Source organism: Ceratotherium simum, chromosome 8, assembly GCF_057802395.1.
Source record: "Ceratotherium simum simum isolate JZ-2026a chromosome 8, ASM5780239v1, whole genome shotgun sequence".
In the NCBI taxonomy this organism is placed as follows: domain Eukaryota; kingdom Metazoa; phylum Chordata; class Mammalia; order Perissodactyla; family Rhinocerotidae; genus Ceratotherium; species Ceratotherium simum.
The window spans coordinates 16,526,664-16,544,408 of record NC_141907.1 but is presented as its reverse complement, the minus strand read 5'-3'; the positions used below and the strand labels follow the sequence as shown (position 1 = coordinate 16,544,408).

The 17,745-nt window shown below is 34.7% G+C and overlaps 1 protein-coding gene across 2 annotated transcripts in view; it reads right to left on the bottom strand.

Moving 5' to 3' along the window:
* Positions 1-17,745, bottom strand: part of SLIT2 (slit guidance ligand 2) — a 359,630-nt gene that overhangs the window by 56,765 nt on the left and 285,120 nt on the right. For both annotated transcript variants that reach the window (XM_004432303.3, XM_004432305.3), the window contains 7 exons: positions 16,839-17,005; positions 14,866-14,998; positions 11,548-11,616; positions 8,805-8,876; positions 8,239-8,310; positions 6,905-6,976; positions 3,984-4,147 (listed from right to left, as the gene is read on the bottom strand). In XM_004432303.3, the coding sequence (XP_004432360.1) occupies positions 3,984-4,147; positions 6,905-6,976; positions 8,239-8,310; positions 8,805-8,876; positions 11,548-11,616; positions 14,866-14,998; positions 16,839-17,005 (749 nt within the window). The remainder of the gene's footprint in view (positions 1-3,983; positions 4,148-6,904; positions 6,977-8,238; positions 8,311-8,804; positions 8,877-11,547; positions 11,617-14,865; positions 14,999-16,838; positions 17,006-17,745) is intronic.

Genomic DNA, 17,745 nt, shown 5'->3' with positions numbered 1-17,745 from the left:
GATTTCCTAGAGCGAATTATTTTAATTAATAAATTAGAATACTTGGCTTTCTATCAATCCATTTATTATGAAAATATTTCTAGCAAAGCACGCAAGAGTGGTTCCAAACTTTTATTTTCCTAAGTATGTTTCAATAGTAGGAGGGCAATCTTATTTATATTGATAATTTGTTTTGAGAATATTTTTATTGAAAATTATAAGTAAACTTTAGTGGTAAGCTCTGGAGTCAGAGTCAAGGTTCAAATTCTGGCTCCTTCACTTAGCAGCTGAGTGACTCAGTCTCTCTAAATTGCAATATTTTCATCTCTCAAATGGGGAAATAATAGTACCTACTACAGGAATGATGTAAAGATCAAAAGAGATAAAAATCTATGTAAAATTCTCAGCACAATGCAAACTGCTCGATATAAGTTAGCTGTTACTGTTATTGCTATAATTATTATCAGTAGTAGTAGCAGTAGTATTGGCAAAGATTTAGCCTGAGTTGTCATAAATCTTGAACTGGCAGAGTCTTAACAAGACAATGAAACTTCACAATATTTTGACAAATATTGAGAAATGCCGTCAAAGTGCATTATAAGTTTCAACGTTTGCTATCACTCCAAAATTATATTAAGGTATAGAAAAACTGAGTAGATCTTCAAGTCTGCTAAATGCAATTACACTATATTTGTTGAGTTCTAAATGTCTACACTTCTTGCCAACTGGCCTAGATCCATGTGTTCTGCTATCCAGTTTAGGGTATACCTTGAAATAAATGTCATCCATTGACTTGATAACTTAGTGAATATGAAACTAAACTGCCACAGTTTCAGAATTTTCCTACAACACAGCTCGGTCATGCAGTTCCACCCACCCATAGTACTGTCCTCACACTTGTCTGCTTGTCCAAACAGCTGGCTTAGACACAGTTATACTAAACATTTCACAGCCACTCTCCTCTGACACAATTTCTTCCTCTGAGCCCTTGTAGCAACTGTGCTATCCAATATGGTAGCCACTAGCTACATGTGGCTATTTAAGTTTAAATTTAAATTACATAAAATTAAAAATTCACTTCCTCAGTTGCATTAGCTACATTTCAACAACCACGTGGGGCTAGTGGCTACCACATTTGATGGTGCAGATACATAACATTTCTATTATTGCAGAAAGTTCTATCAGGCCGCACAGACCAATTTTCCCTCAAGCATATTTCCATTCATGCTACACTAAGTACATGAGATGCTATAGTCATTAAATGAAAAAAAGGTCAAATTAGTTAGATAAATCTTGAGTTAGACATTCATGTATGTATGTACGTAAGTATGCATTGGACTTCTGAGAACATTTAATAAATTAATGTGTACTGTGATGCTCTAAAAATAGAATATAAGTATGTAACTTTTCTCAAATTTGTGTTACCGTGAATTTTTTTTTCAAGAAATATCTCCAGTGAACTCTAAACTTTAAGGAATACAGATCAGCACCAGCATTTTTTGACATGGAGTACGAGTATCCCCGGGTACAGAGAAGGGTAACACAATCAATTTGCAGTTTCTCAACTTCCCCATATAATCTTTCTAAAACCAACCTGCCCAATAACATGCCTAACAGTTAAGTTTTTATGCCAGTTTCTCCTTTCCTATCTCCCCTTTGACAATCATCTCCACTTTACAAAAAAATAGTATATGTCTCAGCCCTCCAGAAATTTACCATGGGGCCTGCCCCAAGGAAACATCTGGGGTCATAAAAGGACAATTTAAAATACTGGTTATTTGCAAAGGCTCTTGTAATCAATGCATATAACCCCAGAAAGGCATTTCCAATACAATTTTACTTTCAATTTTTAATAAAAATATTAAAATATTCATAAATAACTATGCTGTCTCAATCAATGGTGCATGATTATTAATGGCAACAATTCAAAGAAAAATTTAAAAGCTCACAGATTTTTGGTGGTGGGAAATTTTAAAAATTCAAATTATACACTTATTTTATAGCAAAGAATGATGCAATTATATGAGGTACCGGAAATAGGAATTTGAGGAGAAAAACAGAAGTTCAAGGGAAAAGAACAGTATACAATATTAAGGATAATCTTGTTTTCGTCTCTTTTAAAATTAGCTGAAATATTTAGATTCTACCAAATACATTTAAAAGAATAATGGAAGGGTTTTGTTTTAAAATGTCAATATTTACAATGCGTTGCAAATTACATCTTTTGCAACCATTTATAGCTATAAAAAAACATTAGATGCCAACTTCAAAATGTTTGGAGGGAATATAGTTTTAGAAAATTCTTTCTTTTATCAATAAATTATGGAGTGTCCCACATAATTTTTTGGTTAGTGTTTTGAAAAGCAATGTTATAATAAAACTAGCAGCTAACCTATATCGGGTGCTTACTGCATATGAGATAGCATGTTTTACATGTATTAACTCAACTAATCTTTCTTCCAACTTTATTGAGGAATAATTGACAAATATAATTGTGTATATTTAAAGTGTACAATGTGATGATTTGATATACATTGTGGAATGATTACCAAGAGAAAGATGATTAACATATCCAACACCTCATATAGTTAATTCCTTCTTTTCTATACTTAAGATCTACTCTCAGCAACTTTCAAGTCTAGAACATCACAGTATTAATTATAGTCACCACGTTGTACATTAGATCCTCAAAACTTATTCTTCACTGAAAGTTTATACTCTTTGACCTACATCTCCACATTTCCCCCTCCCCACAGCCTCTGGCAAACACCATTCTATTCTGTTCCTATAAAATTGACTTTTTTCTTTTTTTTAGATTCCACATATAGTGATTCATGTAATCTTAACAAAACCCTATCAGGGTATGCACTATCATCACCTCTGCTTACACATGAGGAAACTGAGGCACAGACTGGTTAAGCCATTAAACCAAAGTTACATAACTATGAAAACCGAAGCTGGGATTTAGCCCAAGCTACGTCCCACGGCCCAATATTACCTACTTAGATATGTATTTCCTACTTAAATGTTCAAATGTTGAAAGCTTATCTTTTCAGCTAGGTCTGCAAGCCTTGCAAGACAAGACCATACCATAAGCTTCTCTATACTCCATAATACCTGGGATTTTATTTTACACATATAACATGTTTAATAAACATTTACTGATTACGCATTTAGAATTTTCAAAAATTTCTCTCCTCCATCTAATAATATGATTGGCCCTCTTGAAATATCTACAAATTAAGAATAATAGTAACCTTCTATCCCATTTTTGGTAAGTAACCTAAATCCATATATTTGACTAGAAAAAGTGGAAAGATATACAAAACAAGTTTAATAATGGTTATCTCTAGGTCTTGTGATTAATGGTTAATTTCAGTTCTTGCAGAAGTAAAATATTTCTTATTGTTTACATTTTCCTATTCTTTAGATTTTCTATGTTGGGCAAACACTGCCCTTGTAATAAGAGAAGAGAATATTTGTTACTAAGACACTATTTCGAATTCACAGATACATAAAACAAAGGGGAAAAAAGGGATACGAACAAGGAAGAAACACCCACATTAACGTAGGGAGAGCGCAGCACAGGAGGCGAGTCAGAAGGTTTGGCCTGAACACTGGGCAGGGCTCGTTTCTCCTTACCTGGCATCAGGAAGCCACAGGGCCCTGGCAGCCCTAGGATCAGGGCATTCGTTCAAAGAAGGCAAAAGCAAAATATTGCACTTGTTAGAGGCTACGAGAGGAATTTCCATAAATCGTGTACTCTTCATTTCTTCATAGATTTTAAAGAAAACATAGTCATTTCCAATCGATATTTCTGAGATTTATTTGAAAAACCTAGTTCTTTACTTGGGCTCCTCAGGTCTTGTCCAAGCATTGGTGGAAACAGTAATTGTTAATTGGGGGTATAACTTTGAGGTCTAGCAGCAAATGGTTTTCTTTTTCTTTTGAAATTAACATGGTAAATATTTATTTACAGAAGTACAAATGATTAAAAGCCATACCTTGACATGTAAATTTTTTGGAGGGAGTTGTGAGTAATAGTTTATCTGCCATTTCTCCAGGACCAGCACAGCGAGCAATTCCCGGTTCTTTATATTCCGACTTTACCCAGTCGGATAACCACTGCATGTTACAATCACAGTAAAGAGGGTTGGCTCCAATTGCTCTGGAAAAACAACACCACGAAAGCACACACACACAAAAGTATGGAAGCACTGTTATTTCCTAAGGGAACATAACTCAAAGTGATGCTCAGTAGAAAATCCCTACAGATTTATTGACAACAACAATTTAGAAGAAAATGGAGACATTGGGGATTCCCCATTTTCCTGAGTTACGTGCATCTGAGATTTAGTGAGCTGTCACTAGTGTTAACATCTATCTGGGTGTTACAAAGTCTCCATGTATTTGCAGAGACAGGTTTATATTGGGTGTAAGCATACCTAAGTACAGATTAACACTTGTTCATTCACCAATTATTTACTGAGAACCCAGTCACTATGCCAGGTTCTGGGGACCAAAATATGAATAAGACATGATTTTTAACTCCAAAGAACTCCTTCTGCAAAGGGGATTAACAGATACTCATACATGCAAATAGGTTTCATTAGAAGTTTTGTATCAAAAGTTTTTACAAGATGACTGTGAACAGAAGGTAACCTTTCCGGGGGACTGGTGATTAAAAAAGTCTACACTTCTATATAGTTAGATTCAAGTAAGTGGAAAAAGTTGGGAAGGCTATTTCAGGTTAAAGGCCACTTAGTATCAAGGCATGAAGATAAGAAAGGGCATGAAATAATTAAGATGCATAAAGTTAGTCCACCAGAGCTGATCTGGACCTTCGTTCGGTGTCTGTCCCTTTACGAAGTCTTTCATTTTGGAACTTTGGTTCTTACTCACTTAAGCAGAAGTAGTGACAAGAAAAGTAATCAAGATAATAGCTAACATTTATTACACCATTACAATATGCAGGAAGTGTGCTAGGACATTTGCATGAATTATCCATTTTATCCTAAATAGCAACTCTATGAGGTAAATACTATTAACAACACAATTTACAGATTAAGAAACTAAGGCCAGAGAAGTTAAGCAATGGATTGGCAAACTTGCCAAGCTTGGGCACAAGTAGTTGATGCATAAAATAGCATTTAAAAACTAATTAATTATGATTTATAATTAACTTGTCATTAGTAATGCTTCTAGGTCTACAGTCTAAGCAAAATTAATCTTATTCTTTTACTAGGAAACCCCCAAAGTATACACGGAAAACCATAACACTTTATATTGTAGCAGTTTTAATGCCCAACTCTAACCAAGAATTGGAGTGTAAAATGTTATCTTCACATGTATGTCATATTCAAACCCTTCTTCTAAATTAAAAATTAACAAAATGATGTTTTTGAGTCATTTGATCTCATCTCTACTGACATTTGCTAAGCCCTTGTAAGGGGACTCAGTGGAAAAAGTGAATGGAGCCAAGCTCTTCATGATCTAGGGAGTACAAGACAAATGCATAAATGAAATATGTGACAGAAAGGACACATGACAAAGAAGATTGAAATTGCTCTCCCTGTTGGGGGTGGAGCGTGTCACATAAAGTTCTGCTTGGCTCAAGCAGCACCTTTCCTAGGCTGCCTTTTCTGATAAACCACCCCCACACTAGCTGAAGGCCATTTTTTTCTTTATGCTCCCTTCTTTGCCAGACAGTACAGCAGCCTTGCACCCCTGAGCTAGGGGCCTCATTCACATTGTACCTCACGCACATGACATCCACGGAATTTGTAGAGGGGTGGCCCTGACACTGAATTTGAGGTAGGTGCTGGGGCTCACACATGAAAAAGTGAAGGTCTTGCCTGCTGGGACCTAATAGTTCAGTGGAAGGGATATTAACAGTAGGCACCAAACAGTCTGATAGATGTACAAAATACCTACATTGATAAGAGTCCCCAAAAGGCACATTCAGATGTAGCATGATGGACTGTTGGCTCCTACCCTCTGCCAATCCCTCTTTCTCACTTTTCTAAACTTCTTATCTTCATGGAGTTTGGTGGATTTTGGAGGGGAGGGCAAAGCCAGGAGAGGATATGGCAGGCAACCTCTTCTGGGGAACTTGGAGCCAAGTGACACTGATATATAAGCTGAAGCAGAAAACCGCCACCAGATGATGCCAAACGCAGCCTGACCTCAGAAGGCTTTGGATTCTAGGGCTGTTCCCTGAGCTTCTTCCAGCTCTGCCTTGGTCTTAACATTACAACTAAAAATAATGGAATTTGACCCAACAGAGTTTTTTGGACCCCATTTATCACATATTTTTAAATTGTTTTACTGTATTTCCAAGAAATATGGAGGTACAAACAGGCTACTATGAGAGAAAACACAAAGGAAAAATATTTCACCCAATATGAGGATTTGGCTGTTTCCCCCTACCACACCATAAAGTCTCGAACCTCTCTAAATTTATTTCTGCATGGTGTCATAGTCAATGCTGAGTAATATTTGCTAAATAAATGAATCCAGTTTGATCAAGTCAGGATAGCCTTCATGGAGGACGTGACACTTGGGACGTCACTTGGAAATGTAGGATTTGGGCAGATCAAATTGAAAGGGAGCTGATATTCTAGAATCAGAGAACATTAAGAGAAAAGGCATAGGCTAGGAAGTTGAGGAGCCATGTTTGTAAGAAGAGACTCTTAGCTACGCAAAGAGAATTCAACTAATGGGCAGTAAGAGCCAAAGGATGAATTAAGGCTATCTTGTAGTGGGTATTATATATAGATTGAAAATCTTTACATTTTCTTTAAAAATGGAACCAATCACATCTTATGATGTTACAATAAAAGGGGTGGCAGAGGACTGTTTGTTCCAAACTCACTTGCCAGGGAGAGTCTGACTCTAAACCCACATTCATAAACCAGGTACTCACAGGTGTGATAATGCAGAAAGATCGTTGAAAGCACCTTCAGGCACAACAGAAATGTCATTTCCATGTAAAGAACTAAAAGCGAGAAAAAGCAAAATTAAATTTCCTACATTTCAGAAAGTTCAGGAAAATCCCCATGCATGTATGTGACTTTAGTTTATAATAAGCATTTTAAATTAGTGCAGAAAAGGGTTAATTCCTCTGTAAAAAGACCTGCAAATTTAGAAGTCAAGTAGTGGATGCATAAAGATATGTATGTTAATAAAGAAAAGACAATAGAAGATGGAAAATGATATGATCAGGCTCACAGAATAAGAAGCACCAATGCTCAATAAACAAATGAAATATACTCAAATATTCTAGTAAATTGAATTGCAAATTAAAACAGGAATGGAAAACAATGTTCAATCTGTCATATGATGAAAATGAAAGGATTAATAATATTCAATATTTGCAAGAGTGCTTTGAAACAGGTACTCTATTAAAATAGAGTTGGTAGAAAATAAATTTGTAAATTGACAAAATCTTATTTTGGGAGACAACTTGACAGTTATTTCTGGTATTCTCCCAACATACTTGACAGTAAGATGAATGTGTAGGATGTTCATTCTAGCACTGTGCAGAAGAATTAAAATTTGGAATTAAACCAAATGGTAGTAAAGATGAGGATGATTAAATAAGTCATGGTTCTTTCATCCTATGGAATACTCTGTACCAGTTAACCAGTTGAGGAATATTTTTATACGATGGAATGGAAATAGTCTAAAGCATATTGTTAAATAAAAATGGCCAATGGTAGAACAAGAACAAATTCTATTTATGGCTTTTAAAAGTTCTATAGCCATGAACATACATATATCAGTATATAAAGAAATGAATAAACAAAAGGACCAGAAGAGAACATCAAACTATTTAACTGTTAATTCTAGGGGAAAGGACTGGGATTGAGGATCATGTTTTATTTTATATACTTTAAAATATATTTTTAGGGTAAAAGTGTATTCATGTATTATGTAATTTTTAAAGAAATTAAAATTTCCTATACTTCTTTCAAAATTAGTTGGGTCTATATACAACATATATCATAATATTATCCATTATCAAATAAATGACTACAGCAACAACGTGTTACAAAAGAGAAAATTATGTTGTCCAAATAAAAGCCGTTGAGCAACGATATGGTAAGATACGATTTTCCTACTTCCAAATCTGCAGTAAATCCTAATGCAAATATCTCAAAATACCCAAGAATCAACAAAGCAGGTAAATCATTAAAAAGACAACAAAAACTCAGATCCCTGAGAATAGAGATATTTTGTTGAACGTAAGATGCTTACAGTAATCTAAGAGACTTCAATCCATCGAAGGTTCGAGGAGGAATACATCTCAAACGGTTGTAACTAAGAATTCTGAAAGCACACACAAGCCAATTTGTTTTACTCAGTTATACCATAATGGGCAAATGTCATTTTTAAAGTAAAGCAGTTAAGGAAGGAGTTATTTTAGCATCCTATAAATTGAGAATATTGAGGCCTAATATATATTTTTAATCCTTGTGTTGTTTCGCTATTACAACATATTTATTTCTAACTACCGTCTAGCATGCTTCCAATGCTGATGCCTCAACTATGCCCTCCCAGAGGTGACTTTCCTCAGAAGTCTGTCTTAAGGATCTCTCCCAACACCACCACAAACGTAAACTATTCTTTGTTTCTTTTATAGAGCCCAATACTTTTTATAATATATGTATTTGTTTGTTTATTGGGGTTTCACTTGTCTGTTTCTCCCAACAGTATTTACATCTTTGAGGGCAGAGACTGTCTTGTTTACCAGGAACATCCAGGGCCGAAAAATGCATTTTGTCCAGTGAATTAATAAATACTCAGTACATTTTCATACTCACAAGGTGAGGAGCTGGGTCATGTTGCTGAAGCTCTGATTAGAGAGGGTGCTTATTCGGTTGTTACTTAAGTCTCTAAAACAGAAAAAGAAAGAAATAGAGCCTGCTGTTACCATAGAAATGGAAATATTAGTGATTCTTAGAAAGAGAAGGATCTTCTTATTCACAATCAGAGCACATTGTTAGCACTCAGCTTTTATCTGAAAATAACAAAACATTGGGTAAACCTCTGGGGTAGATCCTAATGTTATTCATAATTATTCACATCCTGGGCTGTTGAAATTAGAAGTGACCATATGCCTTGCTTTGGCCAGTGACATGGGGGCAGCAGCACCAGTCTCACTTCAGAACAGAAGCTTTAGAAGGAGCTTGCTTTTTCCATATCCCTCTGCTTCCGCCCCTGCAAGACTTGTGATGCTCCACAGAAAGCCCACATCTGTTGCCTGGTCCCAGAGCAAAGACACGTGGAGGCACTCACAACAGACACATTTTATGAGTGAGAAATAAACATTTGTTCTTGAAAGTTCCATTGGTTACACATACTTTATCTTCACTGATTCATATGCTGACTGATACACATATGTAAATATGATAACTGAAAGAATCCCTTGTTTAATTACATTCACAATGCCATCATTAAAAACAATGCCATATTAAAACTTTGCCCTTGGCAAAGTCACTGGCACATACTAGGTCCTCAGTAAATATCTGTTTAATGAATGATAAGTAAATGAGAGAGATGTGGATTTTCTACCAATGCTAAATGGCTATTAATAAGTGTACTTTGTACTATGTATGTGTTGTAAGTTATATTCAGTGAACTTGATCTTATTTTTATTCTATATAATCTATATGTCATATATAGTATAATGACATATTTTATAAATATAATACAATAATATAATATATAACGTAATATAATAATACATAATAACTTTTTTTGCATTTTGCTTTAAAAAAATTAGTGAATATATGCATATACATACTCGCATATATATGAACAATGTGACACATATTAGTAAATATGTATAAATTCACTAATTTTTTTCTATAGCAAAATGCCCAATATATGAATAAAAGGAAGATTCATGAATAAACGGAAGATCATGGGTCATAATTTATATTCCTTTATGTGTGTGTGTATTTATATTCACTGTTCTTTCTGAAGCAAAATAGATGAAGAAATGCAAGATTCAGAAAAGCTGAAGATTATCCATTCCTTTATTAAAATACCAAAATATCAGTAAAATGAACCAACAGAATTGTGAAAGCGGTAGGAATGTTATAGGAGCTTTATAATTCATCTTCTTAGCTGCAGAAGTACTATACCAAAATTTTAAAAATGAATAAATATATCTATGTTAGCAGAAGTTACTTGCCTAGAGTTGTATAATGAGTCATTGGTAAAAGCATTTCTGGATCTACGAATTCTCATTTTTCATTTCCAAACTGGTTTTAAATAATCACATGCTGTCTCACAAATGACCCAATTCTGCTGACGTGACTCTCTGGAAATTGCAGCAATTTCGTGGTTTATTTAACTGAACAAAATGTATGTAATCAGTTCTTGCTGCTATTAAATAAATAACTAGAGGCAGAATAAGATATTCTGATTAGAAGATATTCTTTTTTTTCTTAATTTAATCATTTGTCATTTAAACAGTCCTATATACTTTCTAAAAAGTATTTGATTTCCCCATACTTTTAGTGAAAATTAAAAACGATCCACAGTATTTTAACTAACGTCCACCTGCCTGGGATAAAGTTTACATTGAGAAATGTAAGATTTTCTGCTACCTACGTTTCTAGAATTTACTAATTAGGAATAAACCTCCTTATTCTAGGAATACTAGAAATCTGCCTCCTAAGCCAGCCATATTTTCTCTAAAATCAGATAGACTTAGTAAAGTATTTCCCTTTGCATCCACTATCATTGCTAATTTTTTGTTTTGTGAGTTTTATCAATTACTAACATAGCTACTCTAAGTGTGACATTATATATAGTAAGATTATATATATTTTTAAATATTGTGCACATAACCAGATTGAAATGTTTGTAAGTTTAAGTATAATCTTGTATTCATAACCTAAAGATGGTAAAAAATTGTTTACATACATTAATGAAAAAAAGAGATGTTACTTTAGGAGGATATTGAACCAAACTAAAAAAAATTCAATGTTTTGAAATTTATACTCAAAATGTCAGCATCTTTGACAAGTTTACTTAAATATTGTGTAAGTAAATATGGATTTTAGAAAATAAATTTTAACACTGGAAGCCCTATCTCAACTTATAATGTGTTATATAAGAGAATAAAACCTAATAAACTAGATTTATAATATATTTTCACTAAAGTTATTACCATCTAATATCTTTTGTTTAAAGTCAAGAACAAAAACATTGTTTTCTATCTTTCTTTCCTTGGCTTGTCATAAAATAGCCCATATTCATTATCAATAGAAGTAGCCGATTTATTGTATTTTTATAATTCTCTGATACTTACCCTTAATCTTATTTGTACTTTGAACAGAGGAAGACCTTTTTCTGAGACACTCCATCGCCTGACTGATATTCAGTGAAGATGTAGCTACTGATCCAGAACCTCAACGAGCAAGGAGGGAAGCATCTAACTGTAAATGATTTATATTATCTGAAAGGTTCGCTAAATCTTCCGCTTCTTGCTATCCCCATTTTCATGAAATAGAATAAGAAGTCAAAGACGGAAAAATACAACACATTACTTACATAAGTGTTAAATGTTTGTAGTTAGAGAGTTCTTTAGGAACCAGTGTAAATTGGTTCCCATCCAGATACCTAAAAACAAGAAAACAATATTATCATTTTAAAAGTAACAGTAATATATCATAAAATAGTTGAACACTATTTCATTTTTAACTGAGGCAAGGAAGCACTTGGCAGTTTTGGCTTTAAGATCTCATGTTCCTAGCTGGGATTGTTGTTTAAGAGAAATAAAGAAAAAAAAAGCACAGTTGTCCAATCCAGTAGACTTCTTGCATGGATCACTTAAGCTAAATTATAAAACCAAGGAGAGACTGGTGAGTCTAGTTCTTTGGCGTTTATCCAAGAAGGCAAGGGATGTATCCGACCACTTGTGTGTCAGTGGGAAGGTTCTCTCAACCAACCGTATTTTTATTCAGTCTCCAGTCCGCTTGTTTTCATGTGGAGACAATGCCATGAAACGCATTTGCTACTGGCAGAACCTTGCTACCGAGGGCAAGACTATTCTTCACTGCCTTCATGTGTATCAATACAGTTAGCAAATAATGATGGGTGGTTTAAAGGAGATATTTGGGAATTTAAAAATAATTATATTCAATTTAAAATATCCTAAAAATAGTTTTTACCACTGTATACATGGCTTGGTAATAATAATTTTAGGAGGTTTCATAGAAAATCACAACATTTATCACATATACAAATATATTATATGTATGTAAAAGTAATAATCAGATAGCCACATATAAGTAAATTTTCCCTTTCTGATCAGAGTCAGCAGAATAATCAGAAAATAGATAGGTTTTGGGCTAACTGGCAAGACACAAAAATGAAGGAATGCTTGAAGTTATATCCATGATGTCACAAAAAGAAAAGGAAATTCCATCTCCTTCCAAGGCTCCTCTTTCCGAGAATACAGACAGTGAGGGGTAAAAATGTCCTTCAGTAACTTGGGTCATCTGGCTATAGATGTGCCCACAAACAATTCTGGCACGTTGGGCACGTGACCCCACCTGCCCAGTGTTGTGGCCAATCTCGAGATCCAAGGTTGAGGTTAGTATTTTTGCTGAATACAGAAGTAGCTGAGAAATTGCTTGAGATAACAATGTATTTCAGATATTTCAAAATGAAAACGGTCCTATAAAAGGCACAAATTATCAAAATATGTAATAAATATTTGATTAAGAGTTGGGCATATGTTATGACTCTTGATGCCTACTCCAATTTTCTGACTGTATTTCAACTCCTCTCCCTTCTTTCCTTCCTCTAGCTAAGTAGTTCTTGTTACCACTAGAGGGTAGCATAATCCCATATACTTCAGAACTCTTCCTTTATTCCAGAAAACATCATAAGAGAAAGCCAAAAAGATTCAGAATGTGCGCTATGGATGTCTACATGTAAAACAAGCTAAGCGGGAAATTATATGGAACTGATTAAAACTAACGGATACCATTTGTTCAAAATGGTCCACCAATACATACTTATTTTTGCCAAATTCTTTAATAATTTAACATAATACACACATGAAATTTTTCTAATACGTGCATATATGTTACTGCACAGAAGGATCCTGCTCACTTGGTACATTTCTAAGAATAAGCTCTCTGGGAGGTAAAACTAGAATTCACAAGAGATGAGTTATTTTCCTCATCTCTATAACATATTTTCTTTAGAAAAACAGGATTACTTTTTAATAATTTGTAGAGACATAGACTGAAGATTTGACTATCTGACAGAAGAAACACATAAATGGCATAGACAGGACATGAATCAAACAGGTTCTCAAATGTAGTTTAATAAGGAAATTAAAGAATGTTTAAAATTATTTGATGGGAGTCAGGTAAAACAACTAAAGCATGGGCCAGTTAAATGGTAGAAGTGATTTAGCATCCAAGATGATCTGAATGTCATGCTGAGTATTATGTTCTTGGCTGGGGTGCTCCTAGAATCAATGCTTTGCATACAGAATACTCTATAGGCATCCAGCTTCCCAACACTGGGTGGAGGGTAATCTTCTGAAATAAACACACATTAAAGTAAGAATTAGGTTACCCAGGCCGCTGAAGTGGAGCGCGCAGAAATTAACCACTACACCACCAGGCTGGCCCCTGAATTAAGTATTTAATTACACACACGCACACACAAAGCAGTGCTTATAGTTAATTAACAACTGTGATTGGTAGCAAGAGACAGAAATTGAACACGTTACAACAATTCAAATCTAAGAGGGATCTTCTGTGTACATGTGCTAAGATCACATCTTTTTTCTCTCAGTGTTCAATTCAAGACCAAATTAGGATTCAGAGAACTGCACGTGATTTGAAAACAAGTTCTTCAATAACTGAAGTGACATCTTCTTGAACTTCATTACCTATGTTCTATGTTGCCAAAAGTTTATCAAAGCTGCTCATTTGGAATACTCGTATACATCTGCATGAATTACAGGTACATAGCCGCATGAATTACATTTGGACTTAAACCATTTTTGATACATGATTCCATACAAACAAAAAATGAACAGAGGCAAAATAACTCAACTGCATATCAAGCATTTGTACATGGTACATTAGCATACAGATAAAGGAATGGAATGGAGCATGTGTGCATCATTATTCAGGTAGCTTATTTTCCGATTTATTTCATTCCACATATACAGCATGAGGCAGCTAAGGAAGCGTGGGTAGTGCTTAATATCTAGTTACATGTATACTGGTCATGTAATTTGTGGTTGAAAGCCAGTTATGAAAACATTAGGGATAATTGGCCCCATACCCTTCACAATTTAAAGGACTTTGATTCAAGCCCAAAGAGCAGTATCTCTTTTTCAGGGTAAGGATTATGCCAGCTTCTTCTACATCCCAGATATTTATGTATCCCATATGGTGAGATATTCTCCCAGGGGACATAATGGTAAAGAATAATTAACTATATGGAATATCCTAGACACTGTAGATAGACTAAACATACACCATTTCCCAAGGTGCATTTGATGGAACACTAGTCTTGCAAGATACTCCATGAAAAAAAGGTCATAGAGACAAATAAGTATGGGTGCCACCTTATATTTTACCATCCTCTCTTGGAGCTTCACTGTGCACCTTAGCATAATAAAGGCACTGAGAAACCTTACAGTGAAAAACACAGAAACACACACAACCAGCATTCTGAACTGCTTATACTATTTGTTTAGGGTTTTACGTGATACTAATTAATGGCCCATAGAACGCAATTTGCAAACAGGACTCTAAAGATTTTTGTTTGGTCTCCATTTCCCTTGGTGTGTGAAATATTAATTGTTCAGAAAAGGGAAAGACAAGCTTTACTTACAGTTCGGTGACATCTCTTGGAATTCCTTTGGGCAAGACCTTCAAGCCCTTGTTGCTACATCGGACTACTGTATCCAAGCAGGTACATTCCATAGGACAGCGAGAGAGTGGGGAACAACTATTGTCATCATTTCCTAAATTGCCAAAAGAAATACAGGAAAACCCAGACTTGTGGCTTTGAAGATGCCAGAAGCGATTTTATGCTTTTAAATTAATGTAATAAACACAAAAGTCTCGAGCCAAATAATCACTTATGTATAGGGCATTAAGTACAAATTGATGCCATACATTCTACATAGCACTGTTTTCAGACTGCCTAGGGCTTAATTCCAGAAATAATTCACAATCTGTATTATCAATACAATTATAATAGCTATTTTCTTCAGTTATTTATACAAATTATACTTTCAATTAAAATATATATATGTAAACTGAATTATGGAGAAATTGTAAGGAGACAGACATGAAGAGGCATAAAAGGACAGATTAATTTTAAAAGTTTAGCAAAAATTGTATGGGCCCCTCATTTTAAAATACAGGGCTCAAATGAGCTCTCCATTCACTAGCAATAATAATAGAACCAGCTCAACCTACTTTACAGGGCTACTATGAGAATCAAATGCAATGATATATAGAAAGCATTAAAAAGTGAAAAATATTATTTTTGTTAGATTTATTAGAATTTCTATTTGATAAGTCAATTGCTTTTCTCATTTGAAAATTGTAGTTACCAAAAGAGATGCTTAGGATAATAAAAATAAGTTAAAATGAAACTATATAAATAATATTAACCACAAGTTAGAGAAAATCTTCTAAAACATTAAGAAACACAATGTAGACTTGGATGTGAAAGTGCAGTCTGAGAAGGTGTCCTGTTGCTAAAACAAGACAAAACAAAATAACAAAACAGAGCAAAAGATACACAATAACTATCTGTTACCTGAACTATGATACGCTGTACAGTTGTGCCCTGCAGCATCAGAACTACCATATGATCCAGCTATTCCATTGCTGAGTATTTATCCAAAAAACACGAAAATATGAACGTGTAAGATACCTCCACCTGTGTTCATTGCAGCATTATTCACAATAGCCAAGACTTGGAAACAACTTAAGTGCCCATCAAGGAATGAATGGATAAAGAAGATGTGGTATATATACATAATGGAATACTATTCAACTATAAAAAAGATGAAATCTTGCCATTTGGGACAACATGGATGGAACTTGAGGGTATTATGCTAAGTGAAATAAGCCAGATGGAGAAAGTCAAATACTGTATGATCTCACTCATAAGTAGAAGATAAAAACAACAACAAACAAACACATAGAGTCAGAGATTGGATTGGCGGTTACCAGAGGGGAAGCGGGGAGGGAGGAGGGTAAAGGGGGTCTGGGTACATGTGTATGGTGATGGACAGTAATTAGTCTTTGGGTGGTGAACACGATGGAGTCTACACAGAAATCGAAATATAATGATGTACACCTGAAATTTATATAACGTTATAAACCAAGGTTACCTCAAGATAAAAAAATAATAAAAAAAAGAAAAAAATAAATATTTGTAGAGCAAATGAATAAGAGAATGGCATGGGAGCATAAACCTCCACACCAAAAAAGTACACGGCCTATTCTAATCACAAAAACTTTCAATTCAGCCTTTAGGATGATTTTTCCAATTTAAATGAAGCCGCATGGGACTGAGGGGCAGGGGCTGGGGAATGACTGCTAATGGGTACAAAGTTTCTATCTGGGGTAATGAAAATGTTCTGAAATTAAATAGTGGTGATGGTTGCACAACTCTGTGAATATGCTACAACCCACCGGATGGTGCACTTTAAAAGGGTGAATTTTGTGGCATGTGAATTATATTTCAATAAAGCTGTTATTTAACACACACACACACACACACACACACACAAAGAATAGTCTCTTGAACACCTGATGACCAAAGATTTGGCAAGGCTTTCTTACCGTCATCACAGGTGAAGTCTTGAATGGCAACATCCTGGATGGGGATTTCTTTGAGGAAGTAGGGTTTTTGACATCTAGGATTTCCCGTTACAATTCTTTTCTTCCTGAGCCATTCTCCCAACCAAGCCAGGTAGCAGTTACAGTTAAAAGGATTGGCCAAGAGGTTTCTAAGCATCACATGCAAACAATGTAGAGTTGAGTTCCGATTTTCACTTTCTTCTTCTCAAAACCCCATGCTACCATTTTCCCACACTATTTCTGTTGGAATGATTCCTTCCTGTTCTTTGTATCCTCCCCACCCCATTCATATTCAATCACACACAACACATGGGATGATTTCTTTGGCTAAAGTTTTTATGTTTGGACCTTAAAAATAGCAACAATACTTTCATATAAGAATTCTTCAAATAATTTCATGTGAAAAATAAAGTGAAGGCAGCAATTTAGGGTTTATGCAGTGGATCCTGATAGATATCTCATTTAGAGATAATTAAAACTTGTCAGAAATCTGACTTGTTGTCAAACTTCTCTACACTGATAATGCAGTAATTTAATATAAAGATGAAGGCTGATTACCTTATATTATTGAGTTTAACCTGACAACAGCTATTTCATTAATTTGCCATTTCAAGATTTCCATCTCTTATTTGCTCCAGAGAATAGGTTTCCCATCTAAACTGACAGCTGAGTTGATTAAATGCCAGTTATAAAAATGAATTTACTTCTACAAATCTCAATACTTTTAGCATCTCACCACTTTAGCACAAACCTATTGACAATCCCATTATTTATAAACATGCCATCTTTAATATGCACAAATTAGTCACTCGATGTAAAATGTCACATTTTATGTGAAAAGAGGATTAAGTACCTTACTGATGGATGGATGCTTCTCTCAAATTATTTC